Source organism: Schistocerca piceifrons, chromosome 5, assembly GCF_021461385.2.
Source record: "Schistocerca piceifrons isolate TAMUIC-IGC-003096 chromosome 5, iqSchPice1.1, whole genome shotgun sequence".
In the NCBI taxonomy this organism is placed as follows: Eukaryota; Metazoa; Arthropoda; class Insecta; order Orthoptera; family Acrididae; genus Schistocerca; species Schistocerca piceifrons.
This window is the reverse complement of record NC_060142.1, coordinates 521611708-521638090: the sequence shown is the minus strand read 5'-3', so window position 1 is coordinate 521638090 and position 26383 is coordinate 521611708. Positions and strand designations below refer to the sequence as shown.

Sequence of the window (26383 nt, the reverse complement as noted above, 5' to 3'; positions counted from 1 at the left end):
ACTAGATAGAAGCGTGGTCAATATTATTTTAGTATAAGAATAAATGTGCTTTACATTTTGCAACATCCGTCTATCTGACAACGTCAGTGCTCTCTACACAGAGTTAGGATAGTTCTCGTTGGACAAGTTACATGAGTGCCACACGGTATGTCTACTTCATCGGCTCCACACTGCAAAAGCACGCCAGTACCTCGCATAAGAGATCAAATACATTTAAAGCTCATCGTAATTGCAACAAAGGTCTCACTGATATAGCATCCCAGCTGTACTCATACACAAAACAAAAACATTCGCGAATTACTCTGCCGCTGCTGCTGCCCATCTCCCAAACATGCTATCGTATTCTTTGCACACAAATGCCCCGTTGTTTTTTTAAAAACGTCAGAGCATTTCCTTATGAAAACATATATTCTCTCTAAAAAAAGATAACGTACATACATCAACAAAAGTTTTGCATGAACCCTATTTCGAAATTCACGGCACAAACAAAAATTGGCTCTGGGGTATGGGTATATATTAGTAACGTGGCCGGATTACAACGTTAAAAAATTAAAAAAACATTTGTGCAACTACAAAATCGTCTGCTTCCCATGGGCGGTTTTTCGCAGCACTCTTGAGCAACGTCAATGCTTAGTGGAACGTCGCTTTGTTCGTACGCAGTACTGAATCCGTCGTGGTATTTCATCAAAAAGATCAAACCAGCCATAGTCAAAATTGCCTCACACTTCAATAACGATTCTGCCTAAGTGGTACAGAAACGTGGTCGTTGTCGACATCCAAAAACAGCTCGTTTCAATCGATACCACATATTTTCGATTGGATTCAAGTCCGGGGAACAGGCAGATCACTTCATACTTGTGACCCCAGCACGCTCAAGGAACGTGTTCATGAGGTCAGCATCTTGAGCACGCGAGTAAGCATTCACCTAGGTGTAACTGTCACCGAGATGGCTCAAATGGCTGTGAGCACAATGGGACTTAACTTCTGAGGTCATCAGTCCCCTAGACCGTAGCGGTCACGCGGTTCCAGACCGTAGAGCCTAGAACCGCTCAGCCACTCCGACCGGCGCCACCGAGATGAAACTGCCACCGAGATGAAACTGCCACCGAGATGATGGCGATACGATATCGCTATTGGTTACAGAATCTCGTCCCTGTAACGTAGAACAGTAAGAGTTCCATCCGCAACCACGAGAGGTTTACAGTTGCTCCATGTAAAGCCGCCCCCAAACATCATTCCAGCGTCATCTTGTTCATCCTGTTGCGCATGTGGGACACGGTGTTTTAGGCGTTTGATGTTACAGGGTTGTCACCAAACACGTTGCCTCCTATTATCAGAGTACAAACAGATTCGAGTTTTATCCGTAAACAACACCTTACGCCAATCCTGGGGCGCCCATTCTGCATGTCTTTTCACTCCCTGTATCGAAGTCCATGTGCTCGACGTGGTCGTCGGGAATGGATATTCGTATGATGCGATATATGACGTCCCTTAGCCCCTTTGAACGCCGAATTCAGTTCTGGAGCTCTCAGCCCACGGGTGCTTAGACTCTTAAAGCCTTAGGTATCGATCATACTGTACCCTTGTCGAACACTGTGTGTGCGGCGTGAGTCCTCAACACTTCCTGTCATCTGGAACCGGCTGCACGTCCTCATCACATCATTTTGACTCCGTTGGATAGGTCGAGCAACTTCCCCGATTGACAAACCTTTTATGCGTAACGTGGAGCCGGTCATTGGGCGCGGTGTCCTTCGTGGCATGATGGATGTTCTCTCTACTGTCCAGCAGACGTTTCTAATGAGACCCTACTGGTGCTATTCTCTCAAGTGAAATGCTACAATCCATTCGAGTGTGGCGTTCTATCCGTAGGTAACGCTCATGACAACTTTACATGTTAAAAAACAACGCCAGGGATGACGTCACTTTCGGTACTTTCCACAACAGCAACACACTTGCAGAAAGTATCGGGGTGAAGCAGAATTTTGTTGGTGTGTGTGTGTGTGTGTGTGTGTGTGTGTGTGTGTGTGGGGCCAGTTCTCACTGTCAAACGATAGATTGAATTCACACATCTCCCAGCTAGGCTTCCTTCTCTTTTCGTTTCCAGTTGATCATGACACCACCACCACCACCACCACCACCACCACCCTTCCCTTCCTCTTCAATACTTGCGCTCTACAACGTTACTTTTTCTCTCCCTCTCCCATCCTTTCGCTCAAGTCCATTGACACCAGTAATCTTACCTTAAATTTATCTACCTGTAGTTTGCTTTTGTTGCTCTATTTTTCATGAACGAATATAGAATTTTTCTGCTAGAACTACTACTGTTTCAGCTATTTATGACAGTTTTTCTAGGCGGTAGATTTAAGATTTAAGTGCCTTTACAACGGACATATCGTAATAAATGTATTGTAGTATTTTAGATTGTCTGGTTAGATGTATCAGAGGGTCTAATGACTTTACTATAGCTTTAACAGAACAATACTATAACAGACTAAGCTGTCTAGGTTCTGGTCACAACCCACCCTCGTAGCTTCAATAACCGGAAAGCTTGAAATTCCTAAGTTTGTAATATGGCGTTCCTTGAACAGTTGTCATTTAAATACGGCAAAATAATGTTGCTATGCGACTGAAATCAACAAAGAAAATGCTTAAAGAAGTAAGGAAATTTTGAAATGAAAAACTGAGAATGTTGTCTAATTCCTGTGACATACAGACGTGATTAAGGGAAAGAACTACAAACGTCGCTAATGGGTTTACACGATCTTGTTATTCTCTTAATGCCGCGTGTCGCGAATTCGCATGATACCAATAAATGGTAGGCTAAGTGTTTTTGAACGCTAGAGTTTGTAGGTACAGATTCTCTGATGTGTGCCGCCATTTCTTGAGTGTTTCTGATACTTCTACAGCCACTTCCTATTCGCGCCTTTGTTCACCACACACACACACACACACACACACACACACACACACACACACACACACACACACACACACGAGCGCGCGCGAAAAGTTATCGCCATTGTTTGGAAAATTACAGCTAGGTAGGCCTACAGAGGTAAGTTCAATTCTGAAAATTGTTTGATCGTTCTGTAGTATCTGTGACATGACTTAGATCACATTTTGCTCTAAAAAACTAGGTACGTGTGCTAGATGAATCAGGAAATACTCTTTGTGTAAAATACGCATCATAAGTACTTTCTTATCTATGCGTGCGCATGCCTGAGAGGAAATAATGTGAAGCAAAAAATATTTCCGTTCATTTGTAGCATCGTAACACCTTAGTGTCCAGTTGGTTCCATTATTTACATATATGTATGATTTATTATAAGTCTCCAATAATTCATACTACTATCCGACCTCAACACTGTTTTGACTGCCTACATTTCATAATTAGTGTGACGTGAAAAGTATTGAACTGCTGATTCTTTCAAAACGTTACTTTTTAGCGATCCCCGATGTTTTATGCTCCATGAAATGCCAGTGGACATTCCAAAGCTCGTGTACCACCTGTGGCAGTATCGAAATTCCCTGCAACTGACAAAATGATCCGCTAGAATTTAAACCCAGAATAGCAGAGGAACTTTGAAATCGGGGAAAATACTAAAAGAAAGAGGCCTTCAGCCAGTACAGAGGGATCGGGAGCCAACAAAACCTGTTCCATGGAAGTCTAGCCGAGCTCCTGCAGTAGGTCACTGGCCTCAAGTTATAGACAAGGGATAAAAGATGTAGCAGACCAAACTGCGAGAGACAGACAGTATTCTTGTGTAGTGTTCATCTGTTTATGCTAACTTCACGAATAAGGCTATATTTTATCACACATAATTATTTAAGAAGTATCCCACCACGTATTTTTCGTTCTTTGTCATGTAAATCCTATCAACGTGCCGCCAAAATGATAAATAAAATATCTTTTACTGCATGAAGCATTGCAAATCTTCAGTTTCCCTAATGCCTGTTGTCACAAACGTGCGACATACCCAATTATACCTGACACGTAGTATCTTAGATTTGACGTTGCGTACTGTACAATACTCCATTACTGGTCACAAAATATGGTTTTTGATTTTTTCTTGGAAGTAGTAATTTATTCAGTTATTAATTGGTTAAGTTCGATGCTCATGGTACCGTAATTATTTATTTGTTGCTTATTTAGCCCGACCAGGAACGACACATATGGAGGTTATTATAAAACCATTCACAGAAATAATATACAATAATAATAATAATAATAGCAAAGGGCATTTAGAATGATATAGATTAGTTTGGGACATTTGAATACGTGTTTAGCACTATAGAAGCAGAAGGGATAAAGAAAAAGAAGTAGATGAAATGACAGTGACAGTTACTCTTAGGAAAGAACGGATTTTAAATAAAGAACTTTGTCAACATGGGGGAGGGAGAATCGACGAGAATGAGCTGCAGACAAATATAGGGAGAGAGGGCTGTCGTGACGGAAGGTGAGTTTCTCCAATTTTTTTGAGGAAGATTGTTTCAAGGTCGGGTTCCTGATCTTTATCAGTATGATTTAGAGAACATTACAGTGTTATATGATGGTACTGAAAGAATTTTGGTGGGGAGAGAACGAGTATTTCTGTTGTTCTCGTTAGACAATAAAGTAGGTGTTGAAGATAAGAGGCAGAGGAATGACTGATACGAAGAGAGAACAGAGTTAGATAGTCTCTATGCATATCAGCACAAAGCCGTAGGCAGGAGTGATATAATCGAAGTAGCTTATGTTAAAATGTAGTGCACACAAGCATTCACCGCCAGTTCTAGCGTTTGTGAGCTATCGTACGAAAGTCCTTGGACAACAGCATCACAGTAGTCAAGTGTGGGGAGTAATAGTGACTGTACGAGCTTCTTTTAAACTCTGAAGGAAATACTTTAATTATATTGTTTTAATGAATGAATTGACGCCGACCCATTCCTACAGACTGCAGTTGTGTGTTCAGTGCGGTCAAATCTAAGTAATGATCCCAAATAAAGTGCAGACTCTTTACAGAAGACAAAATGTTATTTCTGCGCCGTTTAGGATTAAGAGCGGAAGAGTTTCTCTGAACTGACGTGGTAGTAAGTCTCTCGTGAGCGTCTAATACTACTTGCGTTATGGATGACTTAAGTTTGATAAGTTTCAAACCCACATTCTGCACCCACTCAGATAAGTAAATCAGCATTTGCATGCTGGATGGCTAAGCACGTGTTTGTTGAACTTGCACTTAGTATAACAAGGTCGTCAGCGTATAGGTGATATTTGCGATGGGAGTGACTAGTTGATTTGAGGGGCCCTTGATACTGTTCGTACATTCCTCCATTTAGTTCCAGTCATTGTACAATGTTAGCTGGATGTGAGGTACGAGTGGAACTGCGCAGCACTTTAAGAAAAAAATTGCCTTGTGAGTTTAGCAAGTAGACTGTCGAAGTCAATAGTTTCGAAAACTTTGCTGAAAACCAAAAAGCAAATAATATACATCAGTTGTTTGTCCTTAGCTTGTTTCAGGTCGTCAGTCAATTTTATAAGAGTGTTCGCCGTGCTGCGATTTTCCGGAAACCATGGACAAAAGCAGACGTGGAAGATTCTTGCTTGCAGGACTGTTATTTCGGACCCACAGTACAGAAATCTGACAATGTGCACGTAGCAAATTTCTTTAACCACAACAAGATTTATAGTGCACAGTCTAAGACTTTTTGACTCATTAAATGCAGACTACCTTAAGTGGAGATTGTAGGGGTTCGAAACAGGTGTAAGAGAACGAGCTCTTCGAAGGGAATAGTTTGACCTGATTAGGTGTACTACATAAAGAACTGAACAGTAAACAGTAGTAACTGTGTGTGTATTGAAGTGCAGACCCGGGCCTAACTAGTACTTTTAATAATGATAACTAAACCAGCGGCTGTATTTGAATCTAACGTCATTTATTATTTTTAACACATGCTACCAGTTTCTACACCACATGGTGTCATCATCAGGCCCCGAACGTACATATAACTTGCCGGGCCAAAACTAACTGGATTCCGTACCTTTCGAGTCAACAACAAGCCCAGCATGTTCTACATGAAAATGGCTGTGGATGGCAAGTTACGTTCGGGTCTCAAGATGCCACCATGTGGTGTCGAAACTGGTAGCATGTGTTAAAAAGAACAGATTCAAATACAGAAGCTGGTTTTTATTATTATTCAATTACTACGAGTCCGGCTGTAGTCCCACTTTCCTTGTTGGATTACCAGAGAAGAGCCTAATCGGACAGCCACTTTTTGAAAGTACAGTCAATGACCAACTATACTCTTGTTTGAACATACGAAACAACGTTCTTATTCGTCATTCGTGCACAGTCTAGAAGGCAGTAATTATTCTTGCAACAAGATTATATTCCACCACTTTAGAATCGGATGACTATAATCCATAACAGGGAATATAACACAAGCGTCTGATTTTTCCCCGTGTTTATAAGAGGGCGCTCCGTATTGATTTACATTTTATTTTTCCCCATCATTCATGATGCGCCATATGACTCATCATTACAGTTGCAAGTGTGCAGTACTTTGCTCTAACCGTAGGTGGCAGGATAACACTAGAAGTTTAATCCCTGCACAGTACTGCCCATTTTCCCCGAGAGGTGTCGTTACATGGAGTAAGATCATCAAGGACAACGCTGGACGACCTGGTTTCTGTGGAACTGTGCGGATATTCGCGGGCTGTTGGTGGCAGTGTGTGGAGAGTGTCCACCACCACTAAAGTGATGTTACAACACGACAATATTCGTCCCATACGAGTCGAAAAAGCACGACTGCCGTCGTTGCAATGGGGTTCTAAGTATGTCCACGATCACCGTAATCTCCTGACTTGGTGCCATTAACTTCTGTACGCCTTCCTGTAACTTCTTTTCTAGACTGTTAAGCCCATCGCAGGACAGCTGCTTGCAATGATGTTCGCACAGAGGTTTCTTCACAGCCCCGACAATACGGTGTTTTTGGCGGTACCTGGAAGTGCATTTCAGCGACGGCAGCAGTGATTTTTCGACGTGTTGGAAGAGCATTTTTTCGTGCGGTGCTCTCTCTCTCTCTCTCTCCACACACACACACACACACACACACACACACACACACACACACACTGCTGTGAATGCTAACAGTGTTTACACCCTCCTTCCACAGAAACCACATCTTCCAGCGCTGTCCTTAATGATCACACCATATTGTCCGCTCGTGTAATGACGATAGGTGGGAAAACTGGCTGTACAGCACAGGGATTGCAAACCTAGTGATTGTCCTGCAACCTACGGTGAGACCAAAGTACTACATACTTGCTACTGTAACGATGAGTCAAATGGCATGAATGATGAGGAAAAATAAAGTGTAAGTCGATACTGAGCGCCCCTGCTACAATGACAGCTACTAAAGACGTATGAAAACCACACGATTTTGTCAGCAGTCAAAATTTGAAATGCGTACAGTGTCAAAGCGCTGAATGAACGACGGTGTTAATCCTGCGGAAACATCGAGGCTGTTAAAGTTTGCCGGTGACCGCTACGCCAGCAGTGAAACCTGCTTTCTAGCGGAATATGTCGCTCCGCTTCACGTGCAACGGCCAGACGTTACGTAAAACTGCCCGGCGCTCCTAAATTGGTTCCACAGGTTGTTAGCAGGTGCCGGTTACCAAATGGCAACAGCTACACAGGCGCAACGGCGACGAGATCTCTCGGGGGAAGCGGGACCTTGACTCCACAGTGCGCTGCAGCAACGGCGTGGCGAACCAGGTTCCCAGAGCTTCACGTAATTGTAGCTCGACTTCCATTCTTCAGTAGCAAACAAACAGAGCATTTACGACAAACAGAAATCGGGGCACGGTCCCGGACATCTGCCTTTCACAAACAGTTCTAATCAAATTGAGCCACCCAAGAACGACTCGCGAGCTGACTCAAACTTGCCACAGGCTGTTCTCCATTTATACGGACACTGTCGAGTTGTTGAAGCTCCACCATCTCTAGGAGTACGGCTGTAACGCGGACGGTGGATTGAGTTCAGCATATTCGCAGAGGGCTTATTACAGACGATGAATTGCAAGAAATCCATTTTACGCGCTAAGAAGAAGCATCCCGTGCTTCTCAGAGCGTAGTCTCAGATAAATTTTACTGAATTCTGTGCTTGACAGAGTAAGATTAAATAGCTTCTTCGATAGTGTACTTAAAACAGTTTCCTTGAGCGGGTCAGGTAATTGTCCTGCCGCCCAGATAAAATTAACAAGAGCGACCAACATTACCTTTTCTTACATTTCTCTATGATGTGTCGCAAGATCCTGTGTATCGTGATCAGGTGATTTGCCTTGAGTTGCAGATAACGAAGTATCCAGTTCCCATTTGAGAGACAGTAGTAGGAATTAAAACACACACAGAAGAAATAAATAAATGAGGTTAGCCGATGACATTGTAATTCTGCCAGAGACAGCAATGGACCTGGAAGAGCAGTTGAACAGAATGGACAGTGTCTTTAAAGGAGGACATAAGATAAGCGTCAACAAAAGAAAACGGGGATAATGGAATGTAGTCGAATTAGATCAGATGATGCTGAGGGAATTAGAGTTGGGTAGCAAAATAACTGATGATGGCCAATGTAGAGAAGATATAAAATGTACATTGGCACTGGCAAGGAAAGATTGACTGAAAGTATTTGTATCGAGTGTAGCCGTGTATTGAAGTGAAACATGGACGATAAATACTTTGGACAAGAATAGAATAGAAGCTTTCAAAATGTGGTGCTACAGAAGAGTGCTGAAGATTAGATGGGTGGATCACGTAACTAATGAGGCATTGAATAGAACTGGGGAGAAGAGGAATTTGTGGCACAACTTGACTAGAAGAAGGGATCACTTGGTGGGACGAGTTCTGAGACATCAAGGGAGCACCAATTTAGTATTGGAGGGAAGCGTGGACGGTAAAAATCGTAGAGGCATAGCAAGAAATGAATACACTAAGCAGTAGTTACTCTGAGATGAAGCTTGCACAGGATAGAGTAGCATGGAGAGCTGTATCAAAGCAGTCTCTGGATGGAGGACAACAACAACAACTGAATTCTACATCGTTGTTGGAGCTGAAGTTCCATAGATATGTCTTAGAGACTCAGCTGTAGTGCTATAGGAGACTGACGAAACGTTCAGACACCATCTGGGCTATGTTACAATGGTAGGTCTGAAGACGTCCATTCGCACTGCAGCGGCAGCAGCCACCGCACACATCCCACTTCTTCGAGAAATTCTCCTGACTGTTTTGTTATACAACGATTATTTTAGATGAATGAGTAAGATCTACTAATATTGTTACTCTCTCCGTAAAGGCTACCCTGTTCTCTGCCCTTCACTAGTGAGCTTTATTTTGTCACTCCACCATGATAAAGCCTGCTTCCGCAGTTGTCCTTATACACCGTAGAGCCAAAGAAACTGGTACACCTGCCTAATATCGTGTAGGGCCCTCGCGAGCACGCAGAGGTGCCGCAACACGATGTAGCGTGGACTCTACTAATGTCTCAAGTAGTGCTGGAGGGAACTGACACCGTGAATCCTGGAGGACTGTCCATAAATCCGAAAGAGAACGAGGGGGTGAAGATCTCTTCTGAGCAGCACGTTACAAGGCATCCTAGATATGTTCATTAATGTTCATTAATGTTCATGTCTGGGAAGTCTGGTGGGCAGTGGAATTTGTTTAAACTCAAAAGAGTGCCCTTAGAGCCACTCTGTAGCAGTTGTAGCAGTTCTGGACGTGTGGGACGTCGCATTGTCTTGCTGGAATTTCCATAGTCCGTCGGAATGCACAATGGACATGAATGGATGTAGGTAGTCAGACAGGATGCTTACGTAGGTATCACCAGTCAGAGGCGTATCTAGACATAAGGTTCCCGTATCACTCCAGCTGTCCACGTCCCACACCATTACAGAGCCTCCACCAGCTTGAACAGTCCCGTGCTGACATGCAGGGTCCATGGATTCATACCCGAATACGCCCATCCACTCGATACAATTTGAAACGAGACTAGTCTGACCAGGCAACAAGTTTTCAGTCATCAACAGTCCAATGTCGGTGCTGACGGGCCCAGGTGAGCGGTAAGGCTTTGTGTCGGGCAGTCATCAAGGGTATACGAGAACGAGTGGGTCTTCTTCTCCGAAAGCCTAATCGATGATGTTTCGTTGAATGGTTCACACGTTGACACTTGATGGCCCAGCATTGAAATCTGCAGCAATTTGGGGGAGAGTTGCACTTCTGTCACGTAGAACGTTTCTCTTCAGTCGTTTTTGGTACCGTTATTGCAGGATCTTTTTCCGGCTGCAGCGATATCGGTGATTTGATGTTTTACCAGATTGCTGATATTCACGGTACACTCGTGAAATGGTCGTACGGGAAAATCCCCCACTTCATCGCTGCCTCGGAGGTGCTGCGTCGCATCGCTCGTGCGCTGACTATAGCACCAAGTTAAAACTCACTTAAATCTTGATAGCCGATCTAATAACTGCGCCAGACACTTGTTGTCTTATAAAGGCGTTGGCAACCGCAGCGCCGTATTCTGCCTGACTACATTGTTATGTATTTTAATAGGCATGCCTATACCAGTTTCTTTGGCGCTTCAGTGTATGAAGGAATTGATATATGATCCAGCTTTATAAGACGAGACAGTTTTGTGTTCAACCATAGCAAGTTGGCTGTACAAAGTCCAATTTTTATTCCGACGGGGGATGGGGGGCCTTTTCTGGCATTACTGTGTCGGACAGGTGAATGCAGATCGGGAAGCTGTCACTGGAGTAAAAGTCGTTGACCTCTTCCCTCAGAGATTTGAATGAGCGTAGGGGAGCAGAGGATCGCTAGGGCTGGAAGACCACGTTGCAATGGTAGACTGCATGCTCCACCTCTTGTACATTATACCCGTATGTGGAGATGGAGCTCTCAACAGCTCGACCCCTGGACACACGAGCGATGGACCACGCAGACTGTTGTGTGCGATAAATCTCCTCGTAAAAGGAGGAACAGTCTTGAGAGGTACGTATTGTGTTTATAGAGAGCCTAGAGGCAGATATAGACAAATACGGTAACCATGTGAGGGATATACACCGGTACAGCAATTGAGTATTATTTGCTGACAAGAGTGTGGAGCAGTGGGGGGTGGGGGGTTGGGAGGGGGAAGGATTGAGGAGTAGTAAGCATCATTTTTAGGACCGGCCATTCTTTAATGCGTGACATTACGATTTCAAGGCGCACCACCAAGCGCTCAGCTAACTGACGAAGGAAGGAAGATTAGGGTGTAACATCCCGTTGACGTCGATGTCATTAGAGAAGAAGCACAGGAGCGAAGGAACCATCGCAGCGCTTCCCTGCAGCGATTTAGGGAATTCACGGAAAACGTACCTCTGGATGGCTGGACGGGGAATTGAATCTTCTTCCTGAATGAGAGTCCAGTGTGCTAACCACTGCGCTATCTTGCGCAGTCTCAGCCAAATGAGGTGGTAGGATCGGCCGAGTGGGACTTCGACGCTCGACGTGTATGGTAGATGCACCGAGGGTCAGGACCGGACCGGAGTTAGCGGCCAACTTTCGGCGGTCACGTCCTCTCACCACACAACACGACGCGGCGTGCGGTCGTTTAATGAGGGAAGGAGTGGGAGAGCGATAAGAGTATACAGGAGGCACTATGCAGCGGAGACGCTCGTTCTACAGATATCAGCTGAAGATGACCAGGTACGCTGTCGAAACGTCGTGTTCCGTAAACCAATGCAGCCGGCTGGACACCCCAATCAGTCTCTCCTGTCGGATCAGTAAGCCATCAGCAAAGGGAGCATCTGATTCTTAAACATTAGTTTCTTACGGACACATGCACAGGACCTTCTATTAAGCTCTCACGTGCCTCCTGACAGTATTAATGTTCCACTGTTTCAGCAGCGACGTTTTTCTGTGTCTCCCTTTTCTTTTGCATTAACTGCGTGAATCTGTGACTATCAGAAGGATGGAGGGAGGTGGTTAGAGGGATCTTTGGAGTTCTTCAGTCAGATTTCCAGTTTCTGACTTTGTCAGACATCGTCTCGACAGATTCATCGGACACAGCGTCGACTGTTGGGATGGGTTTGGAGCGATACTTTTCGAGTTCTGATTTTTGATTCAATATCTGTCTATGTTGTCAGCAGTGGTCTTTGAGAACCATTTTTATAATTTTCTTAGTGGAGTTCTAAGTTATCCTGTGTGGACTTTTAAGCAAGAACACGTGTTCGTGCCAGCGTTATTTACTTGTGCGAACGAGATAAAGTCAACTTAACGATTAGTCTTTCAGCTACTGATGCCACAGATGTAGATGGATGTAATTCATTGTAAAACTTTTTCGTTCACGCGTGTAATCCCCTGCCATTAATTTTCTCGATTCTAGATTAAAAGTTTTTTATTTGCGGTAAGGTATAGTTAACAGAGAGAACAAGGTTCATACGAACTCTGATCCTCTTGTCTAAAACGACAACGTCTCTTTTCTTTACGAACAGTAATTTTCAGCTTTAGCCGAAAAAGGCTGCTTTGAAAATTTGACATTTCATACCATTTACTTGGTTTTTTTGTGTTCGTAAGTAACATACTTTTGAACAACGGCTAGACTCAATAATGTTCGGACCACCAGTTAAATTTAGTTCCACTTTCATGCTGTAGTTTGCCAATACAGTATTGCTTTTCCAAGCTAAGCTATTACGCTGTAACAGCTCGCTGTAGACATAATAAATGTTCAAATATATCCCGCCAACAGATGCTACTTACTAAGAATGACGTTATCGATTTATTCTCTTACTTCGTATGTAATTACGCATATCCTCCCCGAGTAAACTGATTAACCACTCCCTGTTGCCGTACCATTTCACGGAAAAGTTCTGAACTCTTATTTTATCAGCATCTGCAAACTGTTTCATATATGTGGCGCTCTAACTGCATACGGTCGTTGCCCATGAAATCCGAACAGCCATAGCTCTCGTGTGAGCGGTGGCGCTTGGGCATTGTTGAAAGAGCAAGATGGCGCCTCTTGCCGGGAGAAGCGCGCTCAGCTACGAATGCTCCAGAGATAAAGCGATGCTAAAGGGTACGATCGACAATGTCACACCGCTATCGATAGTAATAGCCGTAAGGGCCGGTGTACCAACGTCGATTAAAAAGGTAACGGTGGGGCCCGTGATCACGGATAAAGATTTATTGCCTTTAAGTTCTCTCTGCTCTACGCCAACGTTAAGTGCCGGTTAACAAAAAGCAATCCGCTGACCGGGAATCGACCATGGTTAACTCAGTCTGTTACTAAGGAAGTACCAATTATACGAGGGCTATTCGGAAAGCAAAGTCCGATCGGTTGCGAAATGGAAACAGCAAAGAAAATCAAAAATGTTTTATTTGCTGCAGTTTGCTACACCTTCCGGCTACTTTTTTACACAGTCGCTGCTCCGGCTTAGACATTTTTCGTAGCGTTGTACCAACTTTCCTATACTTTTCGCCATAGCTGGTCGTAAGTTTTGTTCCAAAAATGAACAGCATAGAGACAGAAGTGATGACATTTTCTGCAGGACCTGACCATCATTTTGCAGGACAATGCTCAAGCACGTACAGTGCAAGCTGTTACTGATTTGTTTGACTGATGGGCCTGCTAAATGCTGTACCACCGACTGCACTCCGCTGACATAAGCCCTCTTAAGTTTAACTCTATCTCTAAACCGAAGGAAACACTTCATATCATTCGCTTCAGAACTCCTACAAACTCGTCGGGCAATAGATCGCGCCGCTCGAACTGTCAACACAACTGGCACTGCTAAGAGTATCCTACAACTTCTACATCGCTGGCAACGGGTTATACACAACGCTGGTGACTACTTTGAAGGTCAGTAAGACTTTGAAACTCTTATCTATTTTGTACGAGCTGTAAATAAATAGTTGCCACTGTTAAAGTTCTACCTTCGTATACTTTCCAAGTCTATCATTGCGATTGCATTGTATACTCCAAAATTCACAGTAATGTTATAGTAGGGCTTATCTTCATCGACTAATAGTTGCTTGTTATGTTGCAAAAATTGATAGCATCAAATTATCTTAAATGAGTTGTACTTACCTCTCTCTAATATTTTCAAGGTAATTTGCTATGTAGTCCGCCATCTCGGTGGCGAATTCCTTGAACTGTTCTGCCTCCATCCTGTGATCCCTGTAACAGAACGAAAATAAGATGATACTTCCTGTTTGTAACCTGACGCCCTTTAGTGAACTTTGGAAGTTTCAATGACGCAAGACGCCTCTACTGCAGATTTCTGAGAACATCACCTTCATAAATACTGGAAGCAAATCAGTTATCGAGATAAGAGCGCAAAAAAATAACTCCACACTCGAGATTAGGCAGAGAGATAAGATTCACAGTGATCGTTCATTGATGAGTTCACATCTGAAACAAAACTTCATTTATGTTGAACAGACAACTCACGAATCTTTCTAGGCAATTTAACTCTGATGGTTAAACCTGAATACACCCACCACTTATGATCAACACATCTCTGAAGTACGAAAAGAACATTGAGTCTTCCAGATCCACAGCTGAAAGCACGTATACCATAATACCGAATACCGTAATGAGCTGAAAATATGCTTTTCATTAAGCACGCCAAGAAAATTAGGAACACATTGTAGTTTTCTGTCCAGTAATGGGAGATTGTTGTGCAAGATGATCGACGCTTGGATGTACGAGTTTTCTCTACAAAGAAAACACAAGCAAAATGGGACAAAAGTACTTCGTTGTTTTGCCTTCATGTACCATCAGCTAGCAGGAAGGTTTTTTTTACCTGAGTATTTAAAATGGCAGGAGGCTCAGAAGGAAGTACAGGGTGTCCCACTCAAACCTCCCCGATTTTAAAGACCCAGAAAGAAAAAAAGAAAAACACCGTATTTACGACACTTAAAAATGCACCACATTGTAGAGTATATCAAATTATTTATCAATCATCAATACACCTATACATGTGAACCATTTTTAGCAAGAAGAATATCGAATCTATTTTCAATTTCTTGCCAAGTCCTTTGTAACATTACCTCTGTTATTGTTGCAATCGCATTAGTGATACGATGTCGCAACGTAGGAATATCGTCCACTTTGTTCGCACACACACACACACACACACAGTCCTTCACGAATCCCCACATGAAGAAATCAAGCGGCGTAATGTCGGCTGCACGTGGTGGCCAGGCAATGGGTCCTCCGCGTCCGATTCAACGATTGAGAAATTTCCTATCCAGGAATTTGCGAACAGCCGTTGACCAATGCGGCAGAACACCATCTTGTTGAAAAGTGACATTTGGTTACTAGTCTTGTATCTGAGGGTATGCAAACTGCTCCAACATGTCCAGATACACTGACTATTCACTGTTTGTTCCACCAAGAAGAACGGTCTAACAATCATGTTGTGCATTAGCCCACACCAGACGTTTAGTTTAGGGCTATCACGAACATGTTCAATGACAACGTGCGGATTTTGTGAACCCCAAATCCGAACATTATGCCTATTAAACATTCTGATAGATGAAAGGTTGCCTCATCTGAGAATAAACAGATTTCCAGGGAGCTGGCATCCATATCAATACGCTGCAACATATTCGCAGCAAATTATTGTTGGCGTGGTTTGTCGTTCGCCGCCATATGTTGCAGAATTTGCACTTTGTGAGAACACATATGAAGACGCTGATGAACCACGCGATGCAATGTTCATCGAAGTACATCAAGTTCCCTAGATGCTTGACGAATTGACTTACATGGGCTTCTGAGAAACGATTGCCTGATGTCCTCCACTGCCTCTTCTGAAACTCCATAAGGTGCACCACCATAATGTTTCAGAACACTTCCTGTGGCCAGAAACTTCCTATATCATTCCTTAATTGATTTCACACCAGGTGGATCACATTCATACACAAAACAATAATTTCTTTGCTCAGTAATCGGCGATTTTGTTTCTGCAAAACCACACTACTGCTTGCCCACAGTGTTGTGGAGTCGCCATTTTGACCATGCTGCACTCTGGCGACAGTAGTTGGCACTTCTGATGCAGGAACAAATTCTTTGAGATACTCTACAATGTGGTGCATTTTTCATTGTCGCATCTACAGTGGTTTTTCTCTCCTGGCTTCTTGAAATCAGGGAGGTTTGAGTTGAACACCCTGTATTTCTACACCACATCCAGCGCATGCCACAATTCTTCCATCAATGCCGCCGTCAGTTCTGGTTCTCTCCTCCCATTGCCCATCTGAAGACTTCCATACTGGTGCAACAAACTAATCATCCTGCCAAAGAGCAATTTTACTTTGACGTTTTGCCAGAACAGGAAGATTTCTCATTGGTGCAGACTGGTGTTTTATGACATACGTTTTTGGTTCTCAGATAATACTTCCCTAACTCTGCTTCACTACTCTGTAGTAGTTTTCAGAAGGATGCCGGTCTCTTGCGACGTGGAACTGGTAATGAAGTTACAACCTGCGTAATGTCAAGAAGAGTAGTTTGTTAGCAATCCGTTTCACTAAACCAAGTAAGAATGTTACGAGCTATAAAAATATCGAATGATCCATACCTTAAAATGATCACCACTGGTGATGTACGCATAATAACCGACTTCACCTAAGTGTCGTCCAGGTTCCGAGTTTTGTGAAACTATCAGGAATTCTTCACAGGCTTTAATGTCAACATTTATATGGCACGCTACTAGATTTGAACTTTGTTTCGTTCACCATGTAATCGCTACCCTCAAATACTCTGTTGAAAAACCTGCGCAGCCTCAGTAAGATGTCAGTGCCAAAGCTTGAACGGTGGACTATAAACTTACGTTAATTTCTCTAGCCATTTTATTCGATTATTTAAATTTTTACTAAGCCAACTTTAATTCTCTAATAGAAGACTACGACTCATTCATATTTTAGCCACTAAAATACGTTTATTTGATACCGTTCGCACATCAATGTGCAGTTAAATCAGAGAAAAGAACAACAATTGTTCTAAAACTGATACGCCAGTAAAAAGAGAAGAAACAACTCTTGAATGAACGACTTAGTAGATAAGATAAAAAGCGCTCTAACACTTAAGTTTATTTTTTATGTATAAACCTTTTTTTGTAACACAATAAAAGTAAAATTAATGAAGTGTTACATTCCTCGTTTTTCCCAATACCTTCTGCTCCACACCTAAGAGTATATTCATTTATGCTACCAAAGGTTTTCTATCTAGATCCCAGCGTGTGCCGTAAGTATAGAACCCGGCCATGCTGTACATATACTGAAACTGGTTTCTGGTTGGTATTGACCAGTACAGTGTACGTTAGTGATATGTCTAGAGACCACAAATCTAGTTTCACGATATTTATTCTATCCGTTTCACACGAAGTTTAGGGTGCTATATATACCTCTGTGCGGAAGGTTAATGTGACGACTATCGACATGAGCCGTATAAGCTAATTTATTTTATTCATGTTGACGACTGCTTTTTTGGCAAGTGAATAATGTTTGTCAATTAATCCAAATTACTTCATGCTAAAAACTGTGAAACAAGTATGGATACTGACTAACTTAAAAAATTATTATTGGTTGCACGTTAACCGCTGTAAAGTAATTCAAAGGTTGTAATTGCATTTGTGCGAATTAATAAATAGTGCTTTCCATGGCTAAAATTCTAATCGAAAAAAATCAACAAGACTGCAAACCCGAGATTAATGTAACTGAGTTCTCTGACATTGCTCACAGACGACCTAGTTTTCCAAAGTGAGCTAATGTCACTACAAAATTGGGCAAGACTGTAGTACGATATACGCCTCCGTGCATCCGAAACAGACTTAATGTCGGACAGGGACATGAATTTTGAAATGGAACCACTTTCCCATTTCCACCCTTCCCATTGCTATGTGCAGATCTTAGTGTCTACTTCCGTTTTTAAGCAAATTATGTGCAGATCTTAATTACGCATTTTACTATGTGCAGATTTAGTGTCTACTATCGGTTTTATGCCAATTGTTAATCAAATCTTAATTATGCATTTTCTAGTGTGGCACAATTATTGATATTAATTTTAGTGGAATTATTGATATTAATTTTAGTGGTTGAATCGTTAATCTTCCATTTCCAAAGATGTTAATGTTTTGTAAATTGTTTGTTCTTTGGGGGAGATGTATTTTGGAGGGAAGTTGGAACGGCAGTTGAATGCACGTGTCTGGTGTGGATGGAACGGTTAGACAATGAAAATGTTTTGTATTTTTCGTGAATAAACGTCGATGACTCAATAATTCTGCAGTTTATTATTGCAGCATACACATATAGGAAGAATCAGATATGTAATGATATCGACAAGCATGACCCAAAAGGCTGAAGTCATCCGATCATGTTCATGGATAAGCGCAGGTCATTAATACCGAAAGAACTACCAGAAGGAAGCAGAGCGAGAACTGCAAGAACAAGGTTGACTGGAGATGCAGATAGTTGAGCAGTTCGGGCCTTGGGAGGTTGCGAAACGAATTTCTGAAAGAATTTGAAAAAGAATACTGGTCAGCAAACAAGCAAGAGGAAGTGATAACGGAATTCACTTATGCTATTCTGTACCGAGCTGGTAGGGATTCGAGTACGAAAACCTACTGCAGAGCCTGTGTACAAAAGTGAAACACACAAAAGGAGTCAAAAACGTATACTAGACATATTCTGGGACAAACTACCACGAAATGTCATTGAGTACTGTGATGAAATCTAGTTTTAAGGAAGTAGTAGACTTAGAGGTACTATCCATGATGATGAAAATCGGTACCAGAATAATGCTGATAACCCATACTGAGCCCATTATAACAACAGTAATCAGAACAGAAACCACAAAATCGATAATGTCAATGATTAGCGTCAAAATGGCAACAGTAACGACTAAAATGTGAGGTCGACACAGGCAGATAGAGGGAGAAGAAGTTTTAGTCCATGAAATGGTCATAATTGCAGACACCGTGAAAATAGCTATGAGGAAAACTATGACTCGCGTCAGTAAAGGGGCAGTCTGCTGTGAACAGAATTACGAGGCCCTCGACACCAATAGAAAAGAAAGCAGTTTCGTTGCAATTATGACAATATAATTGAAAGTGAACAGGAAAATGTGTTTAGGCGTAGTCAATGTCGCATAGAGGCTAGCGGGCACGAGCAACAAAACGCTAATGGCTTTTTTCAGATACAAGGCGAGTCAGAGGCGGAAGCTCGTGAAATTACGTGTTGTCAGAGTGAATGCCCGCGTATGTACGAGTAGTGCTGCTCTACCGGTTCTAGCTCAGCGTTCAGTTACAAATATGCAAAGTGTCTCGGTAAATGATACTGAAACTGTAGTTCAGGGTAAGGAATAGTTAAGGCAGACGAATAAAATGTACGAAGGGTTAAAGTACGGACAATAAAGTAGGTTTTATAAGTAATAATGATGATGCTAAAAGGAAGAGAAATTGAAGTGCACTGAATAAGAAGGTGAATAATGAACACATAATAAGTAATGCAGATGATTTTTTTTAATTATGATGAGAAGTACTCGTATGAAGAGTTTGAGATATATAAGAATTTTTTGATGTCATTCCTGAACCCAATGAAATCAGCGGATTAGAAAGGACAGCTGGAAACTGTGCTATGGGACAAGAGTATGGAACTTTCGATGATTGTTTAAGATTAATAAGTGAAACCGAAGATTTTAATGTATATGAAGTTACAGCTAATGTAATACGTTCAGATGAAAGTGACGGAGAGAGTGTTCTTGGTGATACAATAAATACTGTAAAAATGAAGTGTATTCTGTATCAAAAGGAAGAAAGAGGTAGGAAAAGAAATAAAAAAGCCACCAGATAAAACGCTGAAGTAGGAGGAAATTCAGTGGAGAGATTTAGAAATTGAACAAGATTTATTGTGGGGAAATACAGGTAATGAAATAAGGACATGTCAGCAAATAATGATCCCAATGAAAGCATACGATGTAGAAACAAGTGTTAGTTGACAGTGGTAGATTAGCGCTTTGGTTCAGTCACTTTCCGAGCATATAAAAGGAAAATCAGAAATAGCAGAAATGCCAGTTATGGGAGTGAAAATAATAGGCGCAATGAGTAGTTGCAGCAAACCAATTGAAGCTCACATCTTGATGGAATTTGATAATATATTGACTGAACATGACTTTTTACTTGTTCCTCAGTTGCGTACTTAGAACTGTGGGCATGGATTGGATGACAAAACAAAGAAATTGACTGTTAGGAAAGTAATGGTATGTTTAGGCGAGAATAAAATAGTGAATTTCGATGGTTGTGTGAAAACTGATATGAGAGAGGTGTGGCGGTGTTATAAACCGAGTAGTTTCTTTAGCCAGTTTTAAGATAGCTCAGTTTTATCACACAGAATCAGCAGCACAATGAGACTCTTCGCTAACGATTTGTTGTCTACAGTACGAAGTCTCAAATTTGCCTTTCCATCACTCTTCGAAGCCATGATATGTTAGTTTTGATATATTTTTATCTAATCTCTAACCCGTTCCGGTGATCTCTTTGAAGGCTTGGTGTCAGCGTTCACCAGCTGTCGACCCGACCCACTGATACAGTTATCTACAGTGAAGTACTGTAAGAAAAAGGTACAGAAACATAGAGGATGATATTATTTCGAAGTGGCTGAGAGATTCGTAACTTCCTTTTAATAATTAGAAATGTTTCTTTTAATAATTAGAAATGTACGTTTTAATATTTAGAAATGTAAAATCTTGTACTTCACAAAATTCAGACACGTAGTATCCTATCAACACAGTAACAGTGAATGATGACAACTGGAATCAGATAATTCAAGCAAATCTCAGGGCGAAACAGTTTGTGGAAATGTGTAGTATCAAGCATAGACTCAACAATGTGTAAAACAGATGTAGCCTTCAGTTCGTTGATTGGATACTGGAAAAATGCAATCAGTCTGCAGAAGAGACGCTTACAAGAAACTCGTACGGTCTATCCTAAAATACTGTTCTACAGTCGGGACTCGAACCGAACAGGACTAGAAGGCGACGTTGAACATCTACAAAGATGGACGTGGAGGTGCAAAATGACAAAATTTACATTTTATGTAATGAATCGTATGTGTCTATAAATATGGATAAATGCAAGGTAATGCCCATCAAAAAAAGGATTCAATAATAAGTGCTTATCACATTAACGGTCGTAGTCTTGATTTCATCACATCTTTTGAATAATTAGGGGCAATACTAGTAAGCGAAATAAAATGGAAGTAAGACGTAAAATCTATAGTTGGTGTGGCATAGATTTGTTGGAAGGGATGTGGGAAAAATTCAGTAAAGGAAACCGTACACAAAATGCTAGTGTAATCAGTTCTTAAAGACTGCTCCAACGTTTTGATTCCTTATCAAACACGCATGACAATAGACGGCAAACGAGCTTTCACACTCTACAAGAACAAACGGGTTTAGTCCACAAGAAAATAGAGATGCTCAGGGAGTGTAAATGAAATATCTGGAAGAAAGGCGATGATGTTGACTGAGTGAGAGGCGTTATGTGACTAAACGCCGAGGTCATCAGTCCCACGATTCAAAATTACTTGCATAAGATACAGGTGTCCGCTAAAAGTGGGCGTATTCAGTCAAAGGGGCCAAACGATAAAGCGAGGAAGCTAAAGACATAACTGAAGATCAAAACCACTTTCACGTAGGAAACTGAGGACTACTTCAATCATCCGTGAATCAACTGCTAATATTAAGGACATGGAATCTGGAAGACTATATTTAGTAGGAAGGGCCAAAAGACTGACATTCCACCAATATATGGGATACAGTCAGTCTGGCTCCACAGCTCGTTACACAAGAGAAAAAAAATGGGCGAGCCTAGTATGATCGATATGTAGACAGCATAAGACAGTGGACTACTTCAGAGAGGAGCGGAAGGAAGAGCGCCAAACTGCACTAATCTCTTCTATTATGGGTAGTTTATTACTTGGAGCAGTAGATGTCATTCCAATTTTGGGAAGAGAGACATTTGACGTATATCCGCATATCTGCAGCTGGAATCATGAAACGGAATAGGGAAGTATCTGCCCCTCAAGCCAAATGGTCCGCCAATTCATTCCCTGTGATGCCCACATGACTAGGGACCCAGAGAAAGACAACTGAGCAGGCGGCACGGGCAAGGGTAGAGAGTAGATCATGGATAGCAGGGACCAAAGAGTGATGAGAGTAGCATCGGTCTAGGAGATGAACGTTCTCACGAAACCTTGTTGGATAGAGATTAGTTTCGATTAGATATAAGTTTTATTCCAGTAGATCCATGTTGAGGTGATTCTCCAGGATACAGAGCTTATCAGAAAACAACAACACACAACAAATACTTACAAAGAGTGACAAATAGGCTAATGTGCTGTGAAGCGGCGGCCTGTTTCAGACCTTTCTCCTCACATTTCATCCTATTTGCATACTGAATTTATATATGAATTTCATGCTTTATTTTCTCTCCGATTCAGTTTCTACTTGTCAACTTTTCACCGGTATTGTGAGCTGATTACATGGTTGGTTAAGGCATAGCTTGTAGCAACGTGGGGTAGCCACCTCTCTGCAGCTAATCTAACATTTCATTCTTTCAGTAGTTTTTCCCGTTAAATGCACCTGTTCTTGATCTGAGGAATTCCATTTCGCTCGGGTGAAAACGGGAGGTAGTTTCACACGCTCTGGAAGAGCAGCCCGTCTCTCATAAGGCAGCTCCTACGCTAGCAAACCACACAGAAAGGTGAGCCTCTCACTGAATATCCTGCTGTCTCGGCCTCCGCACACAAAGAGCGGCGGAATGGAAGTTTGGAACCCTCTGTAGCAGAACAGGAAACAACTGGTGAAAGAAGTGGGAACTCTGCTTGTTAGTAACATTTGTGTGGAGTCCTCAGCTGTCCACTCGCCGTTATCCCTGATGTGTGTGGTCTACAGACACGTTTCCTCAAGCAAAAATATGTAGGTGCTCGTGCGTCTGCAAATTTCCAAACTACGCGAAACCCAAAGGTTTCCTGAATTTCCGACAAATATGTACGTGGGAGTGGGGCGATACCTGTTTATAGAATGAAGGCTTTCACGTCCGGATGACATAGCTGCTGATAAATATTTCGGGATGTGAGGTCGTGGTCCAAGAAACTCTTCTGTTCCTGACGTTTCGTCCAGGACTGCGCTGGACATCCTCAGAGGTGTTCCTCCGCTCGGCGAGACTCAGCGGAGGATCGCCTCTGAGGATGTCCAACACAGTCCTAGACGAAACTTTAGGAACAGAAGAGTTTCTTGGACCACGACCTCACATCCCGAAAGATTTAACAACAGTGAAACCTGTTTCCCGTTTCCTTATACACGTATCTCATTGGTGGATACATCTTTAACTTTACGGTAGGAGCTAGGGAACCACCTTCCAGAACCTTGATTGGAAGAGCGCTGGGGTCTTTCTGGGATTGGCAAGGGAAGATCGTGCGAGGTGCCTTTCCGAGATCAGAAGGAAGGCTGCCAAAAATTTGGAGGGGCATTCCGAGTCGGTACTGGCATTCGTATGGAAATTCTGATTCGAGCTTCTACTTGGTGATAATACTCTGTACTCTGCGCTCGTGTATGTTTTTCTTGACTTCAGACCTCTGGCAAGTCTTCTAATTTTCACTTTGGATGTACGGCAGGTAAGCAGGACGATGAGGAGACCCGCGATTCGCAGTCGTATCACATCGATTCAGCCCAGCAACAGCTAACAGCGGGCGCTGTTTGGCACACCTCGATCTGGTGGCAACACCTCAATTGAGTCACTGTGTGATCGCATTTGCAGTGCACACTCACGACTGCGAGAATCGCGATATACTACACGAAGAGGAGTTCATTCCTGGTTTCTATTGTTTAGTCTTCCTAATTTTATGTACGCGCTTCACGCACTGGTATGCAAGTTTTTCTGCAATCTAATTCTTACTTCAAAACCACTCATTTATGTTTCGCTGTTGATTTAACTCACTGGAACTCACTAGCCAACTGATGTTTCTTTCTGATTATTCCTTCATCCACAGCCCTGTTACGTGTTCTGTTCGAATTCCTACCTTTTTTGTAACACCACAAAGTTTTGCAATCACGAATGAAAACGTAATTGTGTCCTTTATGTGTCTGGGTCCCATCGCAGTCGGAATTGTCCAGCATCATGCTGGTGACGACTTTAATTGCCATTCATTTTCTTATCACGTAAATTCATTCTCAAATAGCTTTATAACCTTGACGTTTATATGGCCTGAGTAAATTTTACTCCGTGTTTGAATAAATGTTATTTTACCAGATCTATCATTCAGCAAACAATTCAAGGCACATTATTCAATTGAAACGCCCAGGCCCTACAACCATAGGCAATAGGCGAGGCTCATTACGAGTTCAGGAACTTAATAAATAACGTTTTCCGATTTGCGCGGCAGCTGATTTTGCAAGTAGTCCATTAGCTTCAGGGGGGTTATCTATCATTTTATACGATCGATGTGGTCGATTCAGGATTAGTCGAATCTGCATATCCACGGAGCACCTGAAGGGTAGGAGGTTGTGTTCACAAACACGTATGGCTTCTGGCATTACCTTCCACAGATCCGAAGTGAGTGTGTCCTCATGGATGTGGAATAAGTAAAAAAGCAACTTTTCATTTAAAAGGCAATACGTAACCTGTCACAAAATGTTATGAGATATTGCTGTCTCATATCACTCTCAGTATCAATTTCACAGCCCGTATTTTGCCATTAAATTGGGTCATGGACTGTGTGCTGGAAGAGAAAGCTTCACACTCTGCTGGCGTTTTCATGGCAGGCTGGGATGTCTTATTGTGGCCTCAGAGAGCCTGTTGATAAATCAACCACGTTTCCTTGTGAGTGGGCTAACCTTAACCCAACAAGTCTGTGCACCTCACACCACTATCATTGTCGGGGAGGCGCCAAGGTAAGTAGTGACGTCACATCTGCCTTGCTTCCCCCTGGAGATAAATCAAGTGCGACAATTCGGTTCCTCTTTGCTCACTGATTAAAGCCAGATAGCTTCGCCTGGTGCAGGATGCAGACGGAGCTACCAATCTAAAATAACGTTTTCAGTCACTGAACACTGAACAGTGTTATTTTCGATTCGTCGCTGTCCGCACCCTGCACCTCGTGAAGGTAAAATGTGCATCGAGCACACGGAGATGGGGAAGTCTGCTGTCTTTCTCCCGAGTTTTCGAAAATTTTGTGATTTCTCGGCTGTCACTTGGGCCATAATATAGGATCAGCCTCACCACCTGGGATTTTTCAAAGTTTGAAAATTGAGCAGGAGGAAGGCATTTTTCACAGAGTCGCGGGCGGAGGTTAGAAGGACGTGGTCGGTGACAGAGAGAGACGGGGGCCTAAGGCTATCCGTGGCTGTTTGCAGCACCTGTTGACTGAGCTGAGGGAAGTTTTCTGCAATCCTCGGTAGCGCAATCCGTAAGCCGAGCGCTTCGCTTCTCCTATATTTTGGATGAGCAACCTGCTGACTTAAATTTAGAATTAGAGTTCTTTACTCCTGTATCAGCGAGCTGCACAGATAAGGATATCTTGAGTCTATAGCCTCTATGCAGCCTACTACAGGTCGCCTTATGAAGTTTTAGTCTCATTTTGTTTACTTAATTCTAGGTTCAACTGATTTTATTTCACTGCTAATTTTTCTTTTTAATTTGCTTCACTTAAGAGAGGCTCTGCAAAAGGCAGATCATTTGTGATTAACTTCTGTTTCATTTAAAATGAATTTCTGTTAAAGGCAAATAACTTTTGACTCATCTTGTTCATCTTTAGACTAAATAATTTTTTAAAAAAAAAGCAGTTTTGACTTACAAGCTCCTCGACTTGTCCTATAGCTTTCCTGGTTTTATAGTATAAAGATAACCTGGTAAACGATCAGGTTCCGCTGTTGTCCTTTGCATACAGTGGCAAGATTAGACGATAGGACATCATTGTTCCACTCGCCGCCGTAGAAGCAACTTGAGGGGACACGCTGTACCACATACGCAGAGCTTAATGTAAGACACAGCCCTGCTCGAATGTCGAAAGTTCAATATAGTGAGGTGCACATGATAATTCTTAGGCTATTGTAGTTACGTATCATCAAATAGAAAATCATTTTAAAATACTTATTTACATGATCTCATTACTGCAATTAATTTGTTCGGAAGTCAGATTGTACTAATACTCATTCTTTGATATTATTAGTAACGTATACACATCACTTGGTTCTATTAAGAAATACATCAATGGAGTACGAATTGGTCAGTGGTGTATTTTTTAGAGTATTCTTAAACTGAGCTTTATTAGAAGTAAAACTCTTTATGGCTTCCAGTAAGTTATTAAAAATGTGTGTTCCT

General features: G+C 42.2%; 1 protein-coding gene across 2 annotated transcripts in view; it reads right to left on the bottom strand.

Moving 5' to 3' along the window:
- Positions 1-26383, bottom strand: part of LOC124798305 (aromatic-L-amino-acid decarboxylase) — a 210872-nt gene that overhangs the window by 122859 nt on the left and 61630 nt on the right. For both annotated transcript variants that reach the window (XM_047261642.1, XM_047261641.1), the window contains exon 2: positions 14095-14184. In XM_047261642.1, the coding sequence (XP_047117598.1) occupies positions 14095-14174 (80 nt within the window). In that variant the 5' untranslated portion in view covers positions 14175-14184. The remainder of the gene's footprint in view (positions 1-14094; positions 14185-26383) is intronic.